Below are 24,096 nucleotides of genomic sequence, written 5' to 3' on the forward strand. Positions count from 1 at the left end.
AACTTCCTTTGTTGTTAGGATGATACAGATCATCGTGAGTTAACGATAATTACCAAATTATATCTAATTTTGTAATGCTTGGATAATCATGTAGTTAAGGAATGCCATGAGTTACATTTCTTTTGAATTTCATGCAATAGTAACCGAACATGTAGTAGCATATGTAAAATAATACGGTCATATTTGGTAGACGTTCACGTGGTAATTTAAGACCTGTCGCTGGAAAGCGAGGTCAATGTCCCACCGTACGAAGTCAGAATTTACGCGGTGTGTGGATAGCAACATGCTCTGAATAACTTTAAGTGAATTGTATGCACCTCTAAATAGTGGGTATACGGAATTATGGGGTAAATTTGTCCTTTAAGGAACATTTTCTGAAAGAAAGACGAGACAGTCCGAAGATAGGAGTACGGGGAAAAGAAAGAAAGAAAGACGAGGTCAGAATAAAAGGACCAGGAAGTCCATGAAGGGGAAGAACCTAGAGTTTATGAAGGATGAACTAGGAGACGTTGATATACGGTCAAAGTGAATGAAGGTGATAAAATCGATCGTGGACATTGCGCTCTTTTCACGTCTCGTTAAGATAAATTAATAAATCCAAACTGGACACACCAGTTAAATTCTACTTATATAGTCTAACTTGAATTGGAATTGCCGTTATTAATTTGTTTTGATTAAATTTGCTATTTTCTTGTCAAAAGGGGGGCTCGTATTGTTTATTTCTTCCCAGTATTCTCGCTCAGTTCTCTGTTGAAATTCCATTCTTCTTTCACTCCCGCCGGGCTATAATATAGAGGAAGGTCATCCTCTGGATAACTCCAACCAAAGCCAAAGACATTCCTGTTTCAGCAACTCATCCTGTTTCAAGCAACTCATCCTGTTTCATGGAGTAAAACCCATCTTGGGTAGGATTAAAAACAAAGTTCTCGATATTAGGTGGCATTGTGAATGTTTGCTGGCTTCACTAAAACGTTTTCTAATGTGTGAAATTAAGATCTTTACCAGGGACAATGGAAATCCAAAAATATTGTTTATTTAAGTTTTAAAGACAATTTGTTATATCTCAAAAATGCATACAAGAAATACAGATCGCCGACAAGTTCCCAATTTCTGTTACGACTCTAGGTCTTAAAATAAGAAAACGAAAGAAAATAAAATCAAGAATTTAAGTATATTTATTTCTCTACGAAACATTCTAAACTTAAATATGCGATGAGACATTTAGTTTTTTTTTGGGGGGGGGGGGGATTTAAATCATAATACTGTAAGTGTCTCTCAAAGTTTCACTTTGTAATAATTAAAGAGCTCGTTGATTTTACTTAAATTGTTGCTTTCACAGTTTCTTTCTGTTACTTACTTAAGACCCAGAATCGTAACACAGAAAGGTTGATAAAGATTCGATAACCTCAGCTGATATTAATGTGAAGAGTTAAATAATTGAATCCATAGTGAAGTCACGACCTATCTTGATGAGCAAGAACTGGGAACCTAGGAAAATGCTGCTCGCACTGCTGATGGTTATTCGTTGACTATCACAGTTTTATTTGTTAGTAGTCTTCTTTCCAGCAGCCTTTGGTGAAACATCATCTCAGCCTCATACGAATACTTTCAAATCATAATCTTGTACAAAATAATAACGGACATATACATTTCTTGGAATCTTGTTTTCAGGTACTTTGCATTTTGTATGAGAAATCTTCTAGTGAAAGTGTTCTTATCCAGGGAATACAGTGCGACTTTCTTAATTTTCACCTCTAATGTGTCATTTTGGCATCATACTTAGTTTCCGGATCCGTGACTGTTGTTGCAATGGTGTCCTTACCTATAAGAGGTATTAATTTATAACTAGGCAATGACATAGCTGGAGATATAGTCGTGGTAATCCACTAGTAGCTGACAAGCCTTTTTTTGGATCAAATAGGTATCTTATTGAGAATGAAATCCTTGATTTGTATTTTGATTGTGCAGTTACCAGAGCTATGGCAACAAAATGAGCTCTTGAAACTGATGTTAATCAGGAACGTATTCCTTTAAGTGACTCATTTATTGGTCATTCTTTTGGCTAGGTCACTTTTGCTTCTGGGATTCCTCAGTCAAGACGTATTGATCGCATTTATCTTCTTGTAGCTACTCACTCACTCTATTATAATAAATGTGACAAAAGACAATCACTCATGGTGGAATAGGACCAAATCCCGAGATCTTATAATTATTTCAGATGTCTATTAGTGAAATTGAAGCCACGCAATACCCATTTTGTTACTTTGTGCAAAATATGGTCCTTATGAGAAAATGGCGACCACCCGAGTTACCCGCTGGTAACGAGTGGTCAGTCAGCTAATAGGTTGTCATTTCATAATTAAGTATAGACACGGGAAATTCTTAGTCTAGCTCATGAAACTCCCTTCGCTGGTTATGTAGGAGCCAATAAGATTTATCACAAAATTTTAAATTCTTTTTAATTGAAAGTGATTTTTCTAAATACTGTAGATTTTGCCACACGTGTCAAATGGTAGAAAACTCCAATCAGAAGATACCTAAAGCTCATCTGTATCCATTTCATGCATCTGACCAGCCATTTAGCAGACTAATTGTAGACTGTGTTCCTCCCTTACGTAAAATCAAGTCAGGCAACTAACACTTGTTGACCATAATGTGCGTATCCACAAGATTTCCAGAGGTAATTCATTTGAGAAATATTAAAAACCAAACCATAATAAAAGCTGGGTTTTTGTTGTTGTTTTTTTTTAATTTGGAGTGGGTGTTTCTTTTTTTTCTTCTTTTTTTTTTGTTGCATTTTTTTTTTACACTTGTTGACCTTCCCAAATCTGTTCCGTCTGATCAAGTTTCAAATTTTATATCTGGAATTTTCAAGTAAGTTATGCTTGAATTAGGCATTCATCAGTTTAAATCTTCTGCCTATCACCCTGAAAGCATGGTGCTTTAGAAAGATTTCATTAAACTTTGAAGAACATTATTGCTTTGATGCCGGATAGGATTGGGATGCGAGTATTCATTGATTTTGTTTGCTGCTAGGCCATCATTAGGTTTCTGTTCTTTTGAACTATTTTGTTTTTGGACGTGACGTCAGTGGACCATTAAAGTTAATAAAAGAGAAACTTTCTTGAAATGAAGATTGATCTTCTTAACTGTGTCTCTGATTTCAAATGTAAATCGTCACAGGCTTTTGAGATAGGAAGAAGAACTAATCTTCACTCTACTTGGTCAAAAAGGTAATTAAGATATGACAGAAATACGCAGGAAAGGAGTTTTCAGCCTGATGATTAAGTGCTGCACGTCTTGCCCATACCTCGAGACCCTCTTCAGGCTACATTTTATGGTCTTTATAGAATTGAAATAAAAGTAAATGACTTAAATTATATTATTAGCACTCATGTGAGTCTGAAACAGAATAAATGTCATATACATATGTTAAAGGAATATTTTGATAGACATAGCACCAGTTACTTGTTCAATTCATTTTGCTGTACCTGTTCCACACAGTGAGAATGTAAATAATGGAATGCAATCCGACTGTACTGAATCTGGTTTAACAATTCTTCGGTATTCATAAATATTAAAGAACTTGACCAGAAACTTTTAAATCTACAATAACAGGAAAGGAATGAAATAAAACAGCTATTATAGGAATATGAGCACTTGTTTCCTGATGTTCCCACACGAACAAATATTATTCATCTATCTCGATTCTTCACACGTGAAACTACATCCTTACAGAATTAATCATCTCAAACATTAATGTTTGAAAATAAAATTCAATACTTACTGGATTATGGTTTTATAGAACTAAGTAAAAGCAACCAAAGTTCACCGTGTATTTGTGTACATAAACCGGATAGTATATTTCGTATATGTACTGATTATATAAAAGTCAACAGTATCACAGAAACGGATTCATTTACAACTAAACGAATCGCTGACTGCATCGACAAAATTCCAAATTTTCCAAATTTCAGCAAATTATTTAAAATATATGTAGATGCAAGTGATATAGGGGCTGGTGGAGTATTTATTCACATGTTATCAGTGTTTATAGTAGTGTTCAGATATAATTTGAGAGAAATTACTTATTTAAAATATTCACTGGAATTACTAAAGTTCTCATTTACTTTTTGATTTATACATACTACTTTGGATTATTGTGAACTCATTCAAAGACATTCTGGATTCCATCATTGTGTTTTATCAGGATATCCAAGACTATTGGAATTCATTACGAACATACTTTATTTTTGGACTTATGATAGGACACCTACAATTATTTGGGATTTTACTTAAATTTCTGATTTCATTTTCTTTCCGCTGCATATTTAAGACCCTACATCGTAAGAATATATAGTTTATATTATTCACACTGCATTGTTACCCAGAAATAACGAAAACGAAGTATTTTGGGGGAGGGGGAGGGGTCGCAAAGATTAAAATCTTATAATTCTGGTTGAACTGGTGGTGCCATTTGTCGGGTGGTAGAAGTAGCACTCATTATGGGTACATGGAATGAGTGCGGATCATCTCCAACAAATGATGTTAATTCTTTTTTTGCATATGTAAAGGTCTATTTGTATGAAACAAATATCATGCACTACTCCCATCTGTATGTTTGAACGTAATATTAAGTTTTCATAGACCCCCATAGTGACATCGGCAATGTCAAATCCCATGAACTAAAGAATAATCGCATTCATGAAAAAAGGATGAAAATATGTTCGACAGTACGGTTATTTACAAAGATGACAGTGATGAAGAGGAATACGTTAGAAGTGCAAAATAATGCTCTAAAAATACGGTCCCTGTTTGATTGTTGACGTAATTGCTTACCATGTAGCCATTCTCAAGAAATAAGATTTAGCCGGATCTTTCTTAGTCACGTTCCATATCTGTAGGGCCAGAGTGGTTTTGGTTTGCATTTGTCACAAGTGGAAAAAGGAAGTTTGTATCACGAATATGTTGTTAGTCCATCCCATCATTTTCATGTTAATCAGGAGTGGCATTGATAGAAATTTATGAAATGCAATTGTGAGACACTGTAGTGTTTCGGAGATCCAAATTCCGTCTCCTCCGTTCATTTTATTTTCTCTCTATCTTTCACTATTAACATATGTCCTTATTGCTTCTTTATGCTTAGTTCAGTGGTTAGCGTGCCAGACTTGCAAGTCAAATGTCACAGGTTCGAATCCTGTCCAGGTCATCCCAGATCAGCTGAATGGGCATTTCTCTGGTCACGGCACTTGAACTCCCATTGCTTTGACACTATATAGCCTTTCGTGTGCCAAAGTGCCATTAAATACCAAACTAATCGAGCAACCAAACATCCTAATTATACGTTGACCAGAGTTTCAAACGCGTTCGCGGTTTTCTCTGAACTATCTTTTCCTTTCTTAGGCGGAGTACCACCATCGCCACCAACACTACCAGCATCTTTATTGTAGTTATCATCATCATCGTTGTAGTCATCATCATCGCGATCAACAACAACGGCAACAACATAAAAATTGCTGCTACCACTTTCTATAACAAATAGGCCATATATAAAGAATGGTAATCGTGACTGAAGAACTCTGATCAGCAAATGCAGGAAAGGTATTCGTAGTTTCTTTCACTAAGCCATATACTTTATTCCAAGGCTTGAAAAACATATTGCCAGTGAAAAGTTCAAAGTTTTGCCAGGACGTACAATGTTTTTATTAGATCCGAATTATACGTAAAGTACAATGGAAAGAAGATGAAGTTGTGAGAATCACACACGTATAAGATTTTGGAACGAATACAAAATATGTCTGGTTCTATTCAGCCCTGTGTTATTCTGGATATACATCAATTTAATACTTGTATCAGTGTTATGATAAAAATGTAATGTACACTGATAATAATATAGGTAAGATACACACGATAGAATGTATCATGCAAATATTTGACTTAACATTTCATACAGAGATACTATTAAACACAACGTATCCATGAAATTCATTGAGAATATATGTCAATAATGCAGAAGGGGCACCGCACAAATATCGAGTCCAGTCTATGTGATGTGATGTGATTTGATTTGGATTTTTAACGTAGCTTTTAACAATTTTTCAGCCATATCGCTACCATGTCTGCAGTGTGACAGTTTAAAGTGATGTCGAGCACTGGGGCATCATGCCGCAGACATGTAGCATGATGTCCCACCCAGTCATATTATCCTGACACCAGGTCGACCAGTCCTAACACTAACCTCTTAATGCTGAGCATCAAGCGAGGCAGCTGTTAGTAGCATTTTTGTAAGTCTTTGGTATGACTCGACCGGGGATCGAACCCACGACCTCCCGCATCCGAGGCGGACGCTCTAACCACTAGGCCTTGTCTATAATTTGTTTAATTTGCGAAATAATGCCTTCAAATCAAAAGTCAAAGCGGTGATTTTCATTTATTTAAGCAGAAGTATTTCAAAATATATCTGACTACTTTGTAAATGTATGTGACCTTTCAACCCCTTTTCTTTATTAACAAATTGTACAAAATGAACACCTTGGTGTCAATAGATTGGGAGGGGGCGGGGTGGTTATGTAGGATCTGTATTAGTAACCAACCCGACGTTAAGGTCACATTCTTACAGCAGCTTTGTAGTGTATTTACGCTTTGTGCTCCCTGAATTACATATTTTCTAAGCTACTTTTTAAATGTGACTATTTTGCATGCATATGTCACGCGCCTTTATGCGTAAGCAAATTTACATTTATCAAACATGTTTATGTTGTTCTTGTCTGCATTCCATTTTTTATTTTGACAGGTGACTTCCAAGTCGGTGAATCGTAGACAGACTGAATGTAGCACACTACATTTGTGCATAAGCGGTTTTTATCATTTTCTTTGGCATGCCTTGTAGTTTTGTACGAATGTACACCTCTTTCTAATCGTTGAGATTTACTTTTTGCTTATTTTATATGCTTTTACTATGTATTGACCGCTACAGACAAAATGGTGGCTTTCGGATATAAACGTGCTGCTTTTGTTTTCTAGACAATATTTGTCACCGTTAATTTTAAAAGGCACGTGGTTCAATTAAATACGTATGGTTTGTCAAATATCTATAAATACAACAAGCCCTGTGTGAGATTTTCTTGAACCAAGAAATACCATATTTTTTCTAGAGTTATACTTTTTACATTCTCTCATTCTAAATTTAAAAAAAAAATGTTAAGTTATTATCATGATTGATCTGCGCTTGTTTGTTACGCAGGAAATATAATTTTTTTAATTGCAATGTTGCAATGCTGTATACTTAGACAGCCTCGTTTGTGCAAAAATATTCGGTGCTAGTAATTTTGATTTTTAAACGTTTACTTGTTGTGGTTTGGTGAAAATATACTGCCCTAGTAATTTTATTATTATGTTTAATTGTTTAGTGCTCTCGTATATTCTCGTATACGAAATGATGATACACATCAGCAAGATCGCGCCATCTCTCTCAGGCATTTAAAAAAATATTATTACTGATAAATAGAACACGACAATATAACCAAAAGATTCAAAATTTCTTGAAAACTGTGTAGTATTCTATCAACTACCGAGTGGTATACGATTCACAGTTTGATACGTTATATGGCTGACACGGAATAATGAGATCATGTCTAATATTAAAGTTGACAATCTTCTACGTAGAAAGCCTATCCTATCGTATTGCAGTTACCAAGACTTTAATTATTCCAATATTGACTACGCAGTTACTTCAGTGAATAACCACTTCTAAATTAGGGAAGGAACATAAAATCGTACACAATTATTTAAGATATTGGTAAAAGATTTTTAAATGAAAATATACTGCATAAACTACAGTCTACAAAAAATACTCTTTCGAATTGTTAGCTATTAAAGTCTTGCACCAACATTATAACAATTTCATAAGTGTGTTTTGCACAACAACAATTATAACTTTGACGACGTCACAGAATTACGAACACTACTAGAAAGAAAGAAAATAAAGTAAATGGGACCACAACGAGAAAAAGGAACACAAAAAGTGAAATAGAGAATCCACATAACAGATGTATTTAAAAAAAAAGCTTTGGTACAGAATTTAACCCAGTAAGCTTTTATAGTTTTCAGAAGAACATGGGGGAATATTAAACAAAATAATCATAATGTCGCCATAGCCTTGTAAAGATTCACTTGCAACTTCTGAAAATCACACTAATCAAAAGTCATTTTATATGATGTTGTTTATCCTCTCGTGTTTCCTTACAAAAATAATAATTTCAGTTATACCTTGAAAACTTACACAGTCATTCCCCTTTGCATAGAAACATCGAATATTTTGAGAGAGAGAGAGAGAGAGAGAGAGAGAGAGAGAGAGATTGATTTTCATTGCCATGAAGTCGGTTTTCAGTACATGAACTTTCAGGTATTAGGAATGCGTTAAAATATAATTTGTCGGAATCGGAAATAAGTGACGAAATGTAATGTACATTTTTCTGTCTCCAGCTAGCAAAACCACCTCGCAGAATTTAGATCAACTAACAATCGTGCGGTATCAAGTTCCATCCATATTTGTATTCACTATTAAAGGCGCATAATAACTCCCAAGTTCATCACAAAGCACATCCATTCTAAGAGAGGTAACCGCCTCTGCTTCTGGCGATTTCCTATCCAATTTTGGATCTAATCCCAATGCTGATCAGCATGGCGAACGCTTATGTTGAGATACTATCAACACATTTGTGCCCTTTTATTTTGTTTTGTTATGACTTGTTAAGGCCAGTCTATGCCTTGATTTTAATCTGAAGTAAGTACAGTCCTCATATAAGCTTGTTTAAGTTGGGTTTTTTCTTCATCAAAATCGTAAAATTGTTCATGATCCATTTGTTAAAATCTTCAGTTTCGAATGTGCGTATTTTTTTTGTCAAGCGTTCGGAGTTAAATAAATATTGCAATCCCATAATGCCTGATTTTGGGAAACCCAGAAGATGTGAAATTTGGCATAGCGCCCTCTTTATTTTAAGAATGTTTTATAAACCAGTCTAACTACTCTCCTACAATGGAAGGTACAAATTGTCGTTTATCGCAGTGCGCGAAGTTTTGCAGTTTTATCTGACATACATATGATGGCTTGATTCTACCATTACATGACGACCATATTTCAGTTCTTTTAAAAAGCAAACCATTGTTTCATCTGCAGGTTGTTGATTGCAGTAATTTTGCTTAAGTAATAGCAAAGTCATTCAGCAATGTTTACTTTCCTGGAATTGATAACAAAATAATGACTCCATAGGAAATTTATAAATGATTTCCTTTCCCTCTATATTTTCATCCAGATATGTCTCCTACAGCTCATAGCCGAATCGCTGATTGGCTGAACAAAGTCAGGTTGATGATGTTCTATAGTGATGCAAGCCTAGTCACGGGACTGACATTGTTTACATTTCCGACAAATTGTTAAAACTTGGTAGACAGTAAGGGTCGTTGTAGTGAAACGTGACATCGTACAAGAATGTTGCAATCGTGTATAACCCTTTCTTTTTATATAATATACCAAAATATATAAACGAAATAATTCCAGTAAATCATATTAATACATCACAAGAAAAGTAGAAATGATATACACAATAAAGGAGCTAACGGAGTGAAAATGGAAGAGCCATGTTTCTGGAAGAGTATGCTGCGTTTAGAGTACATAATCTAATCCTTCACTAGTACTTCTGTTAAACATGCGTACAGTTATGTACAGAAATAAAGAGGACAGAATTTTTGTTTACTTAATAAAATTTGAAATGCATACAATCATAGAAGAGTAGGTGCTTTTAAAAAACACAAAAACACTGTGTGTGAGGGCATAAATAAATGAATATTATTGAATTTTAAAGTGTAAATTAATCTTTTTATCTTTTTCTTTTTTTCTTCTGTTATAGTTGGGTGGTGAAAGGTGAGCAACATTTAGAGTACATAATCTAATCCTTCAATAGTATTTCGGTTAAAGATACATTTGATAATTCCATCAGCTTTGTACAGAAATGAAGAGGACATAATTTTTGTTTACTTATTTAAATTTGAAATGCACAGAATCATATAGAAGAGTATGTACTCTAAAAAAATACATGAGCACTGTGTGTGAGGGCATAAATACATGAATATTATTGAATTTTTAAGTGTAAAATGATATTTTTATCTTTTTTCTTTTTTTATCTGTTATATTTAGGTGTTTAAAGATGGTAGAAGAAAGAAAATCTTGAATAAGAGATTATTGAACGCCATGTGTTGTCTGCTGTATACATTTCCTTTGACATCTGCATGGTTACAGAAAGATAAACCAGATGATCAGGCCAATACAACAGAAGTTGCAGAATGGTTAAATGCAGTGCAGGGGCCTATGGCTTACTTAGGTCAAGAAAGCAGGTTTATCTCACTTTTGTTACATAAATAAAACAGCTCTATATAAGAATATAATTGGGTATTTTAATAGCAGCAATACATTACCTACCAATATTGCATTGCTAAAATTTTGGGATGCAAAATTCACAGTCAAAACAACAGATTGTACATAATTCTAGATGATTCCTTTCTCCTATTAAATGGATGGTTCTAGAACTAAATAAAGAACATTCTCCCAGTCTGATGCCTGGTCACAACCCCACGTCCAGTTGACTTGCTTTACTTCAATGTGCCATCGATCAGACATATAATTTTGTCTCATATTGTTGCCTTTGCTTTTCTCAACGTGTTTTCAGCAGTCTACTCAATACACATTTAATCACCATAGTAATTGGTAAAGTTGAGTATTAGTTTTATCTTAATTTGTACTGGCATATTTTTGTCAGTTAATTTCTACCCATTTGTATTTTTGGAATATGTTTCCTTTACAATTATTTCTTTTCTTTGTGAACTTCACAGGTGAGGATATTTAGTTAGGATAGTTCTGTGGGATCGCATGTGATTAATATATAATACACTGTTGCAACTTGTATGTAGTCAGGAGTTGTATCATCATTTTTAATCGAATTGGAATAAGATTACAATTAAAGCTGAGTACTGTGAAAAAATTTGTACTGTTGTATACCGCAGTAGTTTTGAACATAACATGATATATATCTTTGTGTACCACACTTATATAAGGCACCAACAATTCAATGCTCTGGGGCAGGGGCATGATACATGTAACAAAAGATGGGAAAATGATCTTTATCTGATTTAAAACAAAATAACATCAAATTATATCCATGATATTACTTGAAAAAATATTAATTATCTTTAGTTTACCCAAATATTAAATTGCCAGTACCTCATAGGTGTCATCCCCTTGAGATGAAAACCTGTATGCCATCCCAATAAAAACATTACAAAAAATACAAAAACCTTACACGAAAAAACATATTCATACATTATATAAGATCAACAGTTTTAAAACAACAAATGCTATACACAAGGTATTTTACACATATTTACATAATTATTTACATTTCTGAAACTTTATTTCATTCTTTTAATTATAACACTATCATCTTCCTGCTTTGGCTAAGCAAGGAATCTTTTGATGGATGCTCCCTTCTTCATTTCAAAATTTCTTTCTTGCAGTTTTGTCATGAAGTGTTCCTCCAGATCGTATATGCTCGACATCATCACTTTAATGTCTTAACTGCATATTTTACAAAAAGCATGTGAAGATCCTAACTTGGATACATCTACAATGCCAGGGAAGACTTTAATCCAATCAGCCTGAAACTTACCATGACCTCGGACAGTTTCTTCAAGCTTGCGTTTCTTTGACTCTTTTTGAGTTAGGCTCAGCCATTTGATGGATGGAATATTTCAACTAGATGAGAGAAATAAAATAAAATAATTTAAAAAGTTTGATTTGACATGTGATGTAGGAATATCTCCCAATTAAAAATATGTTACGAATTTATATTTTTTTCCATAAACCCCAAGATATTATGCCAGGAGCTCTCCAAAAATTGACATCTGGATACAAAAATATTGACAAAGTAGCAGTCCAGAAGTTTATACCTTGTAAGCTGTTGATCGTTTCTATTAAAATTGCGTATGTGGTGTTTGAAAAGTTATGAATTTGCTTTATGGTATGCCGATTTTGGTCACAAACTCAATATAAATTGACAGTGTTACGTATTTTCGAGCCACGAGAACGTTGTCACCTTGTATCTGTACTACGTCCATCATTGGCAATGCATCTTCCTGTTTGCATTATGTATCTGACAAACTTAACTCAAAACTATAACAGCACGATAAAATGCTGGTGCTAAAATCAGTAGGGTATTTATTATTAATTAGTATATTGTTAAAATTTTTAATAAATCGACTATCTCCACACGGAAAAGTCGGATGAATTATGGTTACACCAACATGACTGCCTCACTTTGTAAAGTTTGAAAATTGATGTAAACTTTATGCATTTTTATATTCCGATAACAACTTCTGGAGTTTTATGGTATCATGTGACTACCATGTTGACATATGCTGTCTGCTTGATAAATCAGACTGGCCAGATTGTTGTATGAACTGCATAATTATTGTTTAACACCAGTAGAGTTTTTTCCCGTGTCGGTCATCGACAAAGAAAAGACGTCTAAAGACTCTTGTAAACAGACTGGCCAGATTGTTGGTTTTTAAAAAAAGTATCGGACTTTCATTTAATATAACTGAATTTCTGTATAACAACATTAAAAAGGAGTTGTTGTTATCATGTCACTATTGGGCTTGCGATGTCGTCATTTGAGATTGTGAAGTTATGTGACTAGTAATGTGGTCCGACTAAACAACCCAAGACACCCCAAGACTGTCCCAAAACACTCTCACCTACCCAGTATACATATATACGATTAAATAAAGTCAAATAAAAAGTAATCACTGTAATTATGAACTGCATAATTATTGTTTAACACCAGTAGAGTTTTTCCCTTGTCAGTCATCGCCAAAGAAAAGACACCTTAAGACTTTTGTAAACGCCCCAAGACATCTAAAATAATGTTTTACAGTAGACATTCTTTAGTACTGGACCAAAACAGTCATTTAGTTTAATCTTAAATACCCCAAAGCATGATTCTAAGTGCTGAATAAGCCCATTCTGTTACTTACGGATAATTGAATAATAAATCCATTGCAAAGTAATTGAATGCTCATTTTATTTTCATTTAGCATTATTTCATGAGGAGCTACTAGGCGAGTACTGGGTCAGGTATCATCTATGCCATAGTTTCATCTAATTTGTCAGCGGATTAAAGACGTTATCAATTATAATGCTTGCCAATTTTGAGAAAATTGATCATTTTCCTATTGATTTCATGCAGGTATACGTCAATATAAATTGTCTAGGTCTGCTGGTAAGTGGCTACCATATGTTGCTACTGCACATTGACTGCAGATTACAAATTTTCGATATGCATTTGCAATGACCCCACACCCCAACCTAAATGTCCAAATGTTAAAAATGGGGAGGGAATATTCTGAGGAAACCCAGGTTAGAAAACAGACTACTATTCGTTATAAGCCAAATTTATAGTCAGAATTGTTACATCTCATGGCTAAAATGAGAAATTGTTGTCCTTTGTATTATATACTGTGTTAAAAAATGATACGAGCCCGTGTATCAGTATAGGTTTGGGGACTAGTTTAACGAATTACAAGAAAAGTTGATTGTACATGTACATAAAATTCAGTCAATGTTTATACAACAGTATATAATTTTGAAGGACTTTTGTCAAATTTAAATCAACCCTTTTGAAAATGTTTTTTAAATTATGGATTTTTAACCAGATCGTCTTAAGGAGATTAGGTTGTTTGAAAAATTTTATTTGGGATTTTATTGGCACAGATAAATTCTGGGTTAAACGCTTTGTTACAAGACAAGATTCTAATTATTTGCATTTACTGTTTTTTAATACTGTAATAGGAAATATTTACTTTCTATAAGAGGTACGAGAAAAATAAATGAACATTATTTAAAATTTCAGGAACCACGCTACGATCGTATTCTATATCATCTTATACTCGAATTCATACATGATCTCTTCCCCAAAATGATAATAATTTGCTTGTTGCACAAAGTGCAGAGAACAAATTGCGTTTGTGAACTTGTTTTTCCATAACGGTAAAATATTTTTAATAAAAAAATAGGAAACTAATAGTTCAAAAGTAAACCCCATACACATATAAAACCCAATAACTAAGTGCAGTAGGCCTGCAATGGCTACGAGTCATATTTATAAAAAAAAATGTTTAAGCTGAACGCATGTACAATTTCATCCCTCTCAATTTCCAGCTAATAAAGCGGGCATTTTTTACTAGTCAGCTGATTGCGTCTAATAACACCGCCAAGCCCAGCAAACATGTTGGCAGCATTCGTTTTTTGATGTTTATTAATTTGTCAGAATCTTTTATCAACCACGGCATTGTCTGATGCTTGGCTGTGTATGCAGTTAAAGAAGAAATACATGTTGGCTATTGTTTGAGCAACGATTGTATACAGAATTAATTGAAGACAATCACAAGGATGACTTACTGACTTTATTCATGGACCAATAATAAATAGCATTTCCGAAAACGTTTATTTTGGCATAACATTTCAAGAACCTGGTGATATTGTTAAATTTCAGAAGCTATGCCACGATCGTACTATATTAAAATTTATTAGTGAACTCTTCCCCATAATGATAATACATTTTGTATACACTGTTTCTTGTACCTAAAAAAAATTAAACAAGTCCCGGTACGAGAAAAATACACATGTATTTAAAATTTCAGGAACCATGCGACGATCATATTAAATTCAAATTCATATGCGATCTCTTCCCCATAATGATAATACATTTTTTATACACTGTTTCATGTACTTTGGAAAAAAATGTTTTTCCATGTGCGAATGAATGTAAGAAATTTTGGGAGCCACACCACGACCGCGTTATATCCGATATATATATATATATATATATATATATATATATATATATATATATATATATATATATATATATATATATATCACAATAGAATTCTTTAGAATTAAAGGTTTGAAAGGAAACAAAACTAATTTATGTTCATTATGTTGTTATGACTTAGCAACATTATGCAGGTCAGCAAAATAAAGTAAGAATTTTTATTCTGTACATTGAAATAACTTTACATGCCAATTTATAGGAATATAATCAAACTTGTTTTGTGTGATACATTTTGTGGTTTTGTACATTACATTATTATCTTTTCTTACTTAGATGTTTTGGAGAGTCTTATGATCTAAAATGTTCTTTATATCTATTCAGTAATGGTCATATGTGAACCTTGAAAAAATAAATTTCATCCTGGAAAAACCCTGGAACTTACCTGGAAATTTATCTTTAGAAAAGCATGGGAACCATGTGCATGGGATCTGTCTCTCAGGAAGTGTAAGAATGGAATGCTCCTCAAGACTTTTCCCAGTCCTTGGCCAGTGATGGGTCACTGGTCTTCCAGCACTGGTTGTCAGTCACCAGTTTTCCAGTGACAGGCATTGATCTTCCACTGCCATTATTGGTCTCATAACAGAGATAAGGTTGATACCCTTTTGTGGAGATTAATAAAGAGGATAGCCAGTTATCTCCCCTCTACACTGTTTAGGTGGCGCTATACAGTTTCGCATTTTCCATATGGTTAGGATTTTAAAAAAAAAGAATTTCCCCGGCTTTCCTCACTGGTTATACTGGCTATTTAAAAAAGACCTTGTATATCTTAGGTATAATTAAAAGAACCTTTAATTCCTTTTATTTTGATGTATGATTGATGGGTGTACTATGGGTTATAGAGTATACAGCTTGGCCTTACTTCAAATGTGCACCTTTCAAAAAAGTGCTAGCTCTATTTGGTCATTTTCACTTCCTGAACTTCAGAGGTAAATTGTATAAAAAAGAGCCGATAACAGTTTTTACATTTTATATATTTGGTAATTCATTCATTGCACTTTCAGAAGCTGGTATTGTCTAGTCTGGCAAAATTCATTTTCCCTGTTTTAATAGCTGCTATGTATAGTGTGCTTTAGACTAATTCAGGCTGATTTTTTAACACAAGGGAGCAGTCATTTTAGTTAGCAGTGTGCTTAAATCATGTAAAATTTCCAAAAGTACAATATCCAAAGAAATATCATCCACATTACATTACTGTAGCATATAGGTATGCCAACATTCTCTCCATTGTGCATGTTCTAAATGCAAACTACTTCACCTTACATACGTCACTCTCTCTAAAGTACATATTAATTGGTGAGCGCCCCCTTAGAAAGAATGAATGAGGTGTTCTTTGTCTCCTAACAGAGATCAGGTTGATACCCTTTTGTGGAGATTAATAAAGAGGAGAGCCAGTTATCTCCCCTCTACACCGTTTAGAAAGAATGAATGAGGTGTTCTTTTTCTCCTAAAGGTCTTCTAGTAAGGCCAGTCCCATCATTGGTTCTGAGGACAGGGATTGAGGTTGATACCCTGCTGTCAGAGGAGATTGGATATTGCAGAATGTGTGCCTATCTAGAAAGGATGAGAGACATTATCATCCTCCTAAAAGGTTTGCTGTTTATAAAGGCAGTCACATCACTCCCCATGAGAAGTTGACTCAACAAACTCCCAAAAAAATAAAGAAAATGGAGGATCCTTTCTATTGTGAGAGACTTTAAGGATTGCATTAACATGTGAACTCTCTGCATTGTTCAAGGGTCATGCAGATTTTGCAGAAGTTTTCAAGAAGTAAAGTACTTGCCTAGCAGTGGAAAGGGTGGACAGCTCTCCCTTTTGTTTTGACTACTGGTTTAGGCCACCAGCTTTGAACTACATTGCATGCACAGCCCCACTAGCCACTTCCACATGGATGACAGAACATTGCAAGTGGGAAATTTCATGGGGCCTGGGCTTATCCCCCAGACTAAAACCTCGAAGGCATTGGTACTTGAAACCAGGACACTGGTTACTACTGCTAGGCATGCATTGGTGATACCTGGCTGCTTTACCTTAGGGATGTTGCTTTGGAGTCTTCCAAGGTATTGTTGGACCTTAGCAAGAAATTGGGAATCTAATTGCCTCTGTGATGGCTAGGGATTTAGAGGACGACACAAATACTATTCTTCTGCAGTGGCACTTGGCATGTTGTATCCAGCCAAAAAGCATGTTCACTGGAATCATCTCCTGAGTTTTTCATATAGATACAGTCTCAGAAGTCTCTTAAGTGGTCATAATTTAACCTCTTCTTTGCATGTCCTTTGAAACAGAGGAATCCAAAAAACATGGAGAAAGAGAAAGTTCTTCACTCATCCCCCTTCCCCAAGGTGGGGTGACTTTGTGACTTGCTCACCCTCCCGTCATGCCTACCTCTTCCTATCAATCCCAAAGGAGTGCCTTTATCCCATTTTGACATGGACTTGTTTTAAAAGGAGAGCACTGCTTTGGCTCTGGGTATATTCTCTGCTATAATGGATTCCTATCGTTTTCCAAACTTGCATAGTTAATGAGAAAGAGTACAAACCCTTCTGGAGAAAGACATGGTGGGGAAGGTAATAAACAATCAGGTTTTTTTTCCTGAAGTTTTCTTGTATCAATAAAGATGGTCTTCAGATGTGTTTCTTCACATCCCTATCTTCCATCTATGCAAGAAATACCTCTGGTTGTGCTATTGACCAAGAGGTATTCTGATTTGGAGCTTCTCTGTTTGGACTTCTTTGCACATCCATAGATTTTACCAGGGTGGTAGCCGCAGCCCACTTAAGGTTCCTAGGGATTTCCATCCTTCAGTCTTTGATGACTGGTTGTTGTACAGCATCCTGACAGAGATTCCTTTCTGAATGACATGCACCCTTGTTGATCCACAGTGACATATCTTGGGTTTATTCCCAGACAAGAAAAATTGGATTTAATCTCTTTTTGGGATTTTGTTTATATGGGGATGAATTTCCTCATAAACATCAGGAATGTCTATTTTTTACTGGTAAGGTTTGACAGAGTCTTGTCTGTCATAATGGCTGTTCTAGACAAGAATCATTGCTGACCCGTCTTTACTTTTTCCTTAATGGGGATTCTTTACTCTGTAGTGGACTTGGTCCTCTTAGGGAAGTTTATCTTGTCCCCTCTCCAGTTTCTGTGCTGGCAAACTGGGAACTGCACAAGGACCCTCGCATATCCCACTGAGTTCAAATTTTCACCACCACCTGAGTTCATGGCTCAGTTGGGACTCTCTTTGGATTGGAGTCCCAGTCCACGTGCCAGACCCACACTCTTTTACATGCACTCTTGTGTAAGATTGGGATGGGGGTGTACATATGGAGCCAGTTGGTGTAGTTCTTCTTAATGCCATTCAAAAAGAGTACCGTCTGTAAATGCTAGTGATCTTGATACCATCGCTCACCAGAAATTGGGGTGGAGATCTAATATCACATGACCCAAAAAGTGGCTGCATATAAAGGTTTTACAGGTAATCAGTTGAACCAATGAATCAGCAAGAACAGTTCATTCTGATGAATTGCAAAGATAAAAAACTGGTCAAGGACTGGTTTTGATTAGACCACACCAACAGATGGGAGGGGCTGCCTCCACATTCCAGCAGGCACGTCTTTCTGCAAACCTCTGCAGGAAACCAAGCTCAACAAACCCAAGTCCACCAAGAGCCAGCTGAGCCTCTACAGAAATGTACAAGCTCTCTACCAGGTTCTTCCATACCCACGGTGATTAGATGAGATGTTAACCCAAACAATAAGAGAACACCAGACAACCAAGTTTCACAACACCAGCAAGTTAAGCGTTTGCTGCTAACCCAAAAAATGAGTTACTTTCTACAAACAAACTAGGAAAATACCATCAGAGTTTGTCAGACAAAAAAAGTAGCTTACTTCAACAATGTGGACACGTGCCTGAGATTTGGAAATTGCCCTGAATTTGTAACATTGTGTAACACACCTTTTTGAAACCTCAAAAAATCTAACCAACCTAACTTTTACCCACACACTCAAAATGGCAGATGAATGTGACCTTTGTGCCAGTAAGACTGGGCACATGGAATAACAGTCATTTCACTGGCCTTTACCTGTAAGGCATACACCACTCCTCTGATTGTGTCTCAGCTACTAGCCAGCCAATCCAGTCATTGGACTAGACTATGGGTTTGTTGACTAGAGGTCAGCGATATTGAACTGTTGAACTGCAAATTGGTCAGTGGTGTATGATCAATTGTGATTATCTAACCAGCTGGTCCAGCTGGCTGTCCCTGTACACCAAACTGTGCTGGGTTTCCACTCTGTATCGGCTGCCAAGACCATGCCATTCAGCCAGTTGTCCAGCTTGGCCCAGTCATTGAACCCCACTGGCCACCTGCCATTTGGCATCTGGGTCACTTTGTTCTTCGGTACAGTGGGCCAAGCATTGTTGGATTATCCAGTTGGTATGTATGATACCACTCAGCATTGTCACATTCATAAATAATGCTATATTAAAACAGGGAGTCTAGCTTCAATAAGGCAGTAAAGTATATTTATTGTATCTTGTCACATGCAAGTGCCTTTCCCCATATGCAGTGAATTGGGCAAATATAGTCAAGGCTTCTGTCAAGATTACCAGGTATGTTTTTGAAAGTATCCAAGACCCCAATATTTCCAAAGCCATTTCCATGGTGAATCAGCTGCCAGCTATAACAGATATAAATAAGTCTGCCCCTCTAATTTATGAGATTGACAGACAAGTATTTAATGCACATAAAATCTGTTTAGGAAAGCTGTGTCAGCTGCCTTGCAGTTAGATTTGATATCCTTTACCATTTTTGTCAAGGTGGAAGCAGCAGGTAGTGATCATGCATGGATATTAGTGTTTCACACAGCCAAAGTTGTTAATAGGGTGGCATAACATAGATGCCTATAGCTTCCTGCAGTATGGATTTAGTGAGAAGAGATAACCTCATCTGTTCTTCTTTACTTAAAGCAATATGGATTTAGTGAGAAGAGATAACCTCATCTGTTCTTCTTTACTTAAACCACATCACATAAAAGCACTGCAGTCCTTGCCTTTAGGCACAACCCTTTTTTCTGGGGACAGATTGGGAAAATTTGTAACCATGCACCAAAGTAGTCACCTCTTTATCTCTCCTTGCCCACTCCTCCCTCATTTTAAATGATGTACCAATACCATGCCCTTTTATGCAGCTTGAGTCTTGGCCCTGAATCCTGACCAGGACATTAGACTGTAAACCACAGCAAGGGAGACATACCCGGATGATGTTCTGTAGAAACATTAAGTTCTGATCTGGTTCATGATGTACACCATATCCTTAACCTACTTTACAGTTTAGGTTTTCTCTTGAAAAGGGACAAGTTGGATCCTGTCCCATCTTAGCATATCATCTGTCTGGGTGTGGAGTTCCTAATTCATCTTTGCCTTGTTAAATTTCTGCCCAAGAGTATCAGTTGGATTGTTAATGCTTCAGAATTGATCTCTGTCAAGGCTTCCTTTCTGTTGCCTCTAGATGCGCCCCTTGTAGATGGCACTCCTGGCACAGTGATACTTAGACCATCAGATAATGATTTCGATCAAAATCCACCACTTCCTATGCTACTGACAAGATGGAGTGGTCAGCAGTGGGAATTGCTTAGAAAACTCCCTCACTGAAAGTTGCGATCTGCACAGATGCCAGTTCATCAGGTTGAGGGGTCAGTTTACTGTCTTGGTTCGTTGGAGTTACTGGTCACATAGCAACTTCTTTATTTGACCTGGCAAAACTAGAAGAACATGTCAGTCAAATGTCCAATTCAATACATTGAACATGGGATTCCAGTTAGATTGTTAATGCTTCAGAGTTGATCTCTGTCTGGATTTCTGTTTGATTGCCTCTATATGCACTCCTTGCAGACGGCTTAAACCATCAGATAGTGATCTTGATCAAAGTCCAGAAAACTCACCAAATGAAAGTTGCGATCTGCATAGATGCGAGTTCATCAGGTTGAGGCGCCAAGTTACTGTCCTGGTTCATTACAGTTACTTGTCAAATAGAAACCTTTTCATTTGACCTGACAAAACTAGAACAACATGACTTCAATTGAATACTTCCTCAAAATATCTTATTCAAATACAGAGAGTGCAGGAGTCCAATATTTATAATATGCTTTTGAAACTCAACACCTCCAAATTTTTCATGGTATAGGCCCTCAGTTTTTTAAATGCTTAAATAATTCATAATCAGTGTCACATCTTGTGAATTTAAGCATTGGACACATTTTGTAACACACAAAAGGCAGCAAAAGTGTTTCTTGTTTTCAAAGGTTGACCAAAGAAAGATTGAAGTAGCTACAGACCTATAACAATCCTTACTAGCTGTGTCCAAAATATTTGAAAAGCTTATGTTGCTGGCCAGTGTACCAATTACCTCATTTGTGAATAATCTATTATACAAAGGGCGATGAGGACTCCATGACTCCCAGCCATGTATGATTGCAGTAACAAAACTTACTGAAGGCTGACTTAAAAACACTAATAATGGCAGTTTAGCTGTACTCTTTGTTGATTTCAAAACAGCATTTGCTTTAGTTCCCAAAACTAAAAGATGTCAAAATCTTTGTATATGAGATAATAATAGATCAGGTAAACATTTATAACTGATGGTGTGCCTCAAGGATCACTTTTTAAGGCTGTTTCATTTTTCGCTGCTCATTGATGACCTTCTTTTGTACAAACCTAATCCACAACCTGACTTTTTATGCAGATTACACCACTAATCATACATATTGACCTAACATAATTCTGATCCTCTCAAAATTTAATAATGACATATTTATGATATAGTGTGAACAAAATGACTGTTTTGACATAGTGTGAAAAAATGACTTTTGACATAGTGTGAAAAAATGTTTTTTGAACATAAGAATCATGAGACTGAGGTATTTCTTAAAGGTACTTGAATGGACAATGTTTAATATAAAAAATCTGAGGGTGCATGTTGATTGCAATTTAGATTGGAGTGAATGTATTGACCATTTAGTTAAGGAAGTCTTTAAATTCAGAACTGTCATTGGAGTTGCATAAAGTCTCTGCCCCATGACTAGTTACTAGTCATTTATTTGACTGTGCTTCATTTTGCCTCTATATCATTATACAGAGCATACAGATTACACAAAATGCTGCCAAATAATTTTCAAAGCTTCATATGATACCACATTCTTTTGTCACAAGTGAGTGAAAAATCAGGACTGACTCAACTACTTTAAAGCAACACTTGTATTTAAATGCCTTAATGGAGACGTTCTCCCCAAACCTTGAAAACCAGTAATACCAAAGTACTATGTTGAAAACCAGTAATACCAAAGTACTATGTTGAAAACCAGTAGCATCAAAATGTCTTGAAAATCTGTAGCCTCCAAATGACATAAAATTTACCTTTATGTTTTGTGTGAAAATGATAATTATAATCTGAATTCTGCAGCAAATATATACACTTGCTTGTAAGTGGGAACCAAGTACAATCTGCACAGACTCTGATATGTTCTTGCATAGTTTGTTAGGAGTAATCAGTAAAACAAACAACATAATGCTGGTACATTATGTAATGGCAGTTTAGAGTCTATATCGCTTGCAGTTGGGCTTGACTTGTGAGTATTTATGATACTCATAATGTAAAACTACCATAGCCTAGAACAGGAATTTAAATTATGAACTCCCTTCCTACTGAATTAAAATCTTCACAATCGGTGAAGGAATTCCACTATTTGTATATGTCTTTATTGATAATATACATATCATTTAATGATTGTAATGTGTGTAGAGTACTCTCTCACTTTAAGGTGCTTCAGTATCAGGCAGTCCATTTTATAAAGCAGATAAATTCATGCATCCCATTCCATTTGGGGTACAATACCTCAAAATAAGGAGTCCTCACCTATAATGTGGTCCAGTTTTATGGCTCCCGTAAGGTGTTAAAGCTTGGAAGTATGTATGCATACAATAATTTAAATAAGTTAAAATGTGTGTGTGTGTGTATGTGTGTGAGAGAGTGATACAATGTAAGCCACAAAACTGACAGAGAATGAGAGAAAGGGAGAGAGAGAACTGCTTAAATGTTTTCATGTAAATGTATGAATGTGTTTATCCATAAAGTAGAATTTCCTTCAGTTAATTTCTGTTGCTTAATGTTGCCTTTTATTCTTTTATACTTCATCAGCAAATGGTCTAGTTGCAAAACTAACTGACTTACCTTTCTGAAATAAAGAATTATTATGATCATTATTCACTTTTTCAATCTTTGTCAAGAGAAGCTCCATCTCCACACTTCTCCACAGCTGGTTCTTGTTTGGGCAGCCCTGCTTGAAAAGAAATTCAACACTCATTCCAAGAACAGGTTGCTGTCTAAAGGCAGTAAGAAGAAAATCGCTCTCTCCTCCACCAGTCTGTTGAGGGAAGGAAAGCTGCATGATTCAGTTTGTGCTGTCAAGTACTTTCTGAGGCACACAGAAAGCATCTGAAGTGCATGACAAAAACTCATCCTGTCCACCTAAAGCAGAAAGCAAAACAGCTTCTCAAGCACAGGCCTGATGGCTAAGTGGGTCATTCATGCAGTGTATTCTGAGCTGTCTCAGAATCAGGTGCCCCCCAGGAAGGTCTTAGCTAATGCAATTGAAATGGATTCAATGAGCCTTGCATGAAAATTCAATGTTTCTATTTGAGACATCATAAAGACATTGGGTTAGCTTTGCTCTGTGTATTGTGTTTGTAGCTTTCACTGAATTTGCCCAGAACATTTCAGTCTGGCTGGCGACATGCTCATACTGAACCATACAGTGGTTGACTTTGACGATAACTGAGTTCATATTCTTGTTGTGCTGTCTTTGCATTGGTAGAGAAGTTAATTCTTTTCTTGAGGACACAGTCACGTTGCCCACTGAAGGATGACAATGGTAAAGGTTGGATGCATGTGCTATTCCTCCTAATCTATATAGTTAAAACTACAACATAATAAAATATTCTGACATATCTTGAATTCTTTTTGTTTGAAGGGCATCAGTTTTCAGGTTTTTCTTAACAGTGACATGAAATTATTGTCAGATGAATTGATTATTTTTATAGGTCCTTTAATGTTTTTTTGTCTGTAACAGTAGAAAAAACCCATGAA

General features: G+C 35.7%; 1 protein-coding gene across 11 annotated transcripts in view; it reads left to right on the plus strand.

Moving 5' to 3' along the window:
- LOC149786821 (ATPase SWSAP1-like) overlaps positions 1–24,096 on the plus strand; it is a 113,188-nt gene that overhangs the window by 57,577 nt on the left and 31,515 nt on the right. For 5 of the 11 annotated variants that reach the window (XM_089977335.1, XM_089977336.1, XM_089977334.1 and 2 more), the window contains exon 2: positions 10,196–10,392. In XM_089977335.1, coding sequence (XP_089833461.1) covers positions 10,196–10,392 — 197 coding nt within the window. Of the gene's footprint in view, positions 1–7,934; positions 8,786–8,956; positions 9,192–9,218; positions 9,654–10,195; positions 10,393–24,096 lie in introns of those variants that run through there. The other 6 variants (XM_089977340.1, XM_089977338.1, XM_089977337.1 and 3 more) reach the window with 6 other exon arrangements.

The sequence above is a fragment of the Sinohyriopsis cumingii genome, chromosome 12 (genome assembly GCF_028554795.1).
Source record: "Sinohyriopsis cumingii isolate HCF-2022 chromosome 12, ASM2855479v2, whole genome shotgun sequence".
Lineage (NCBI taxonomy): Eukaryota > Metazoa > Mollusca > Bivalvia > Unionida > Unionidae > Sinohyriopsis > Sinohyriopsis cumingii.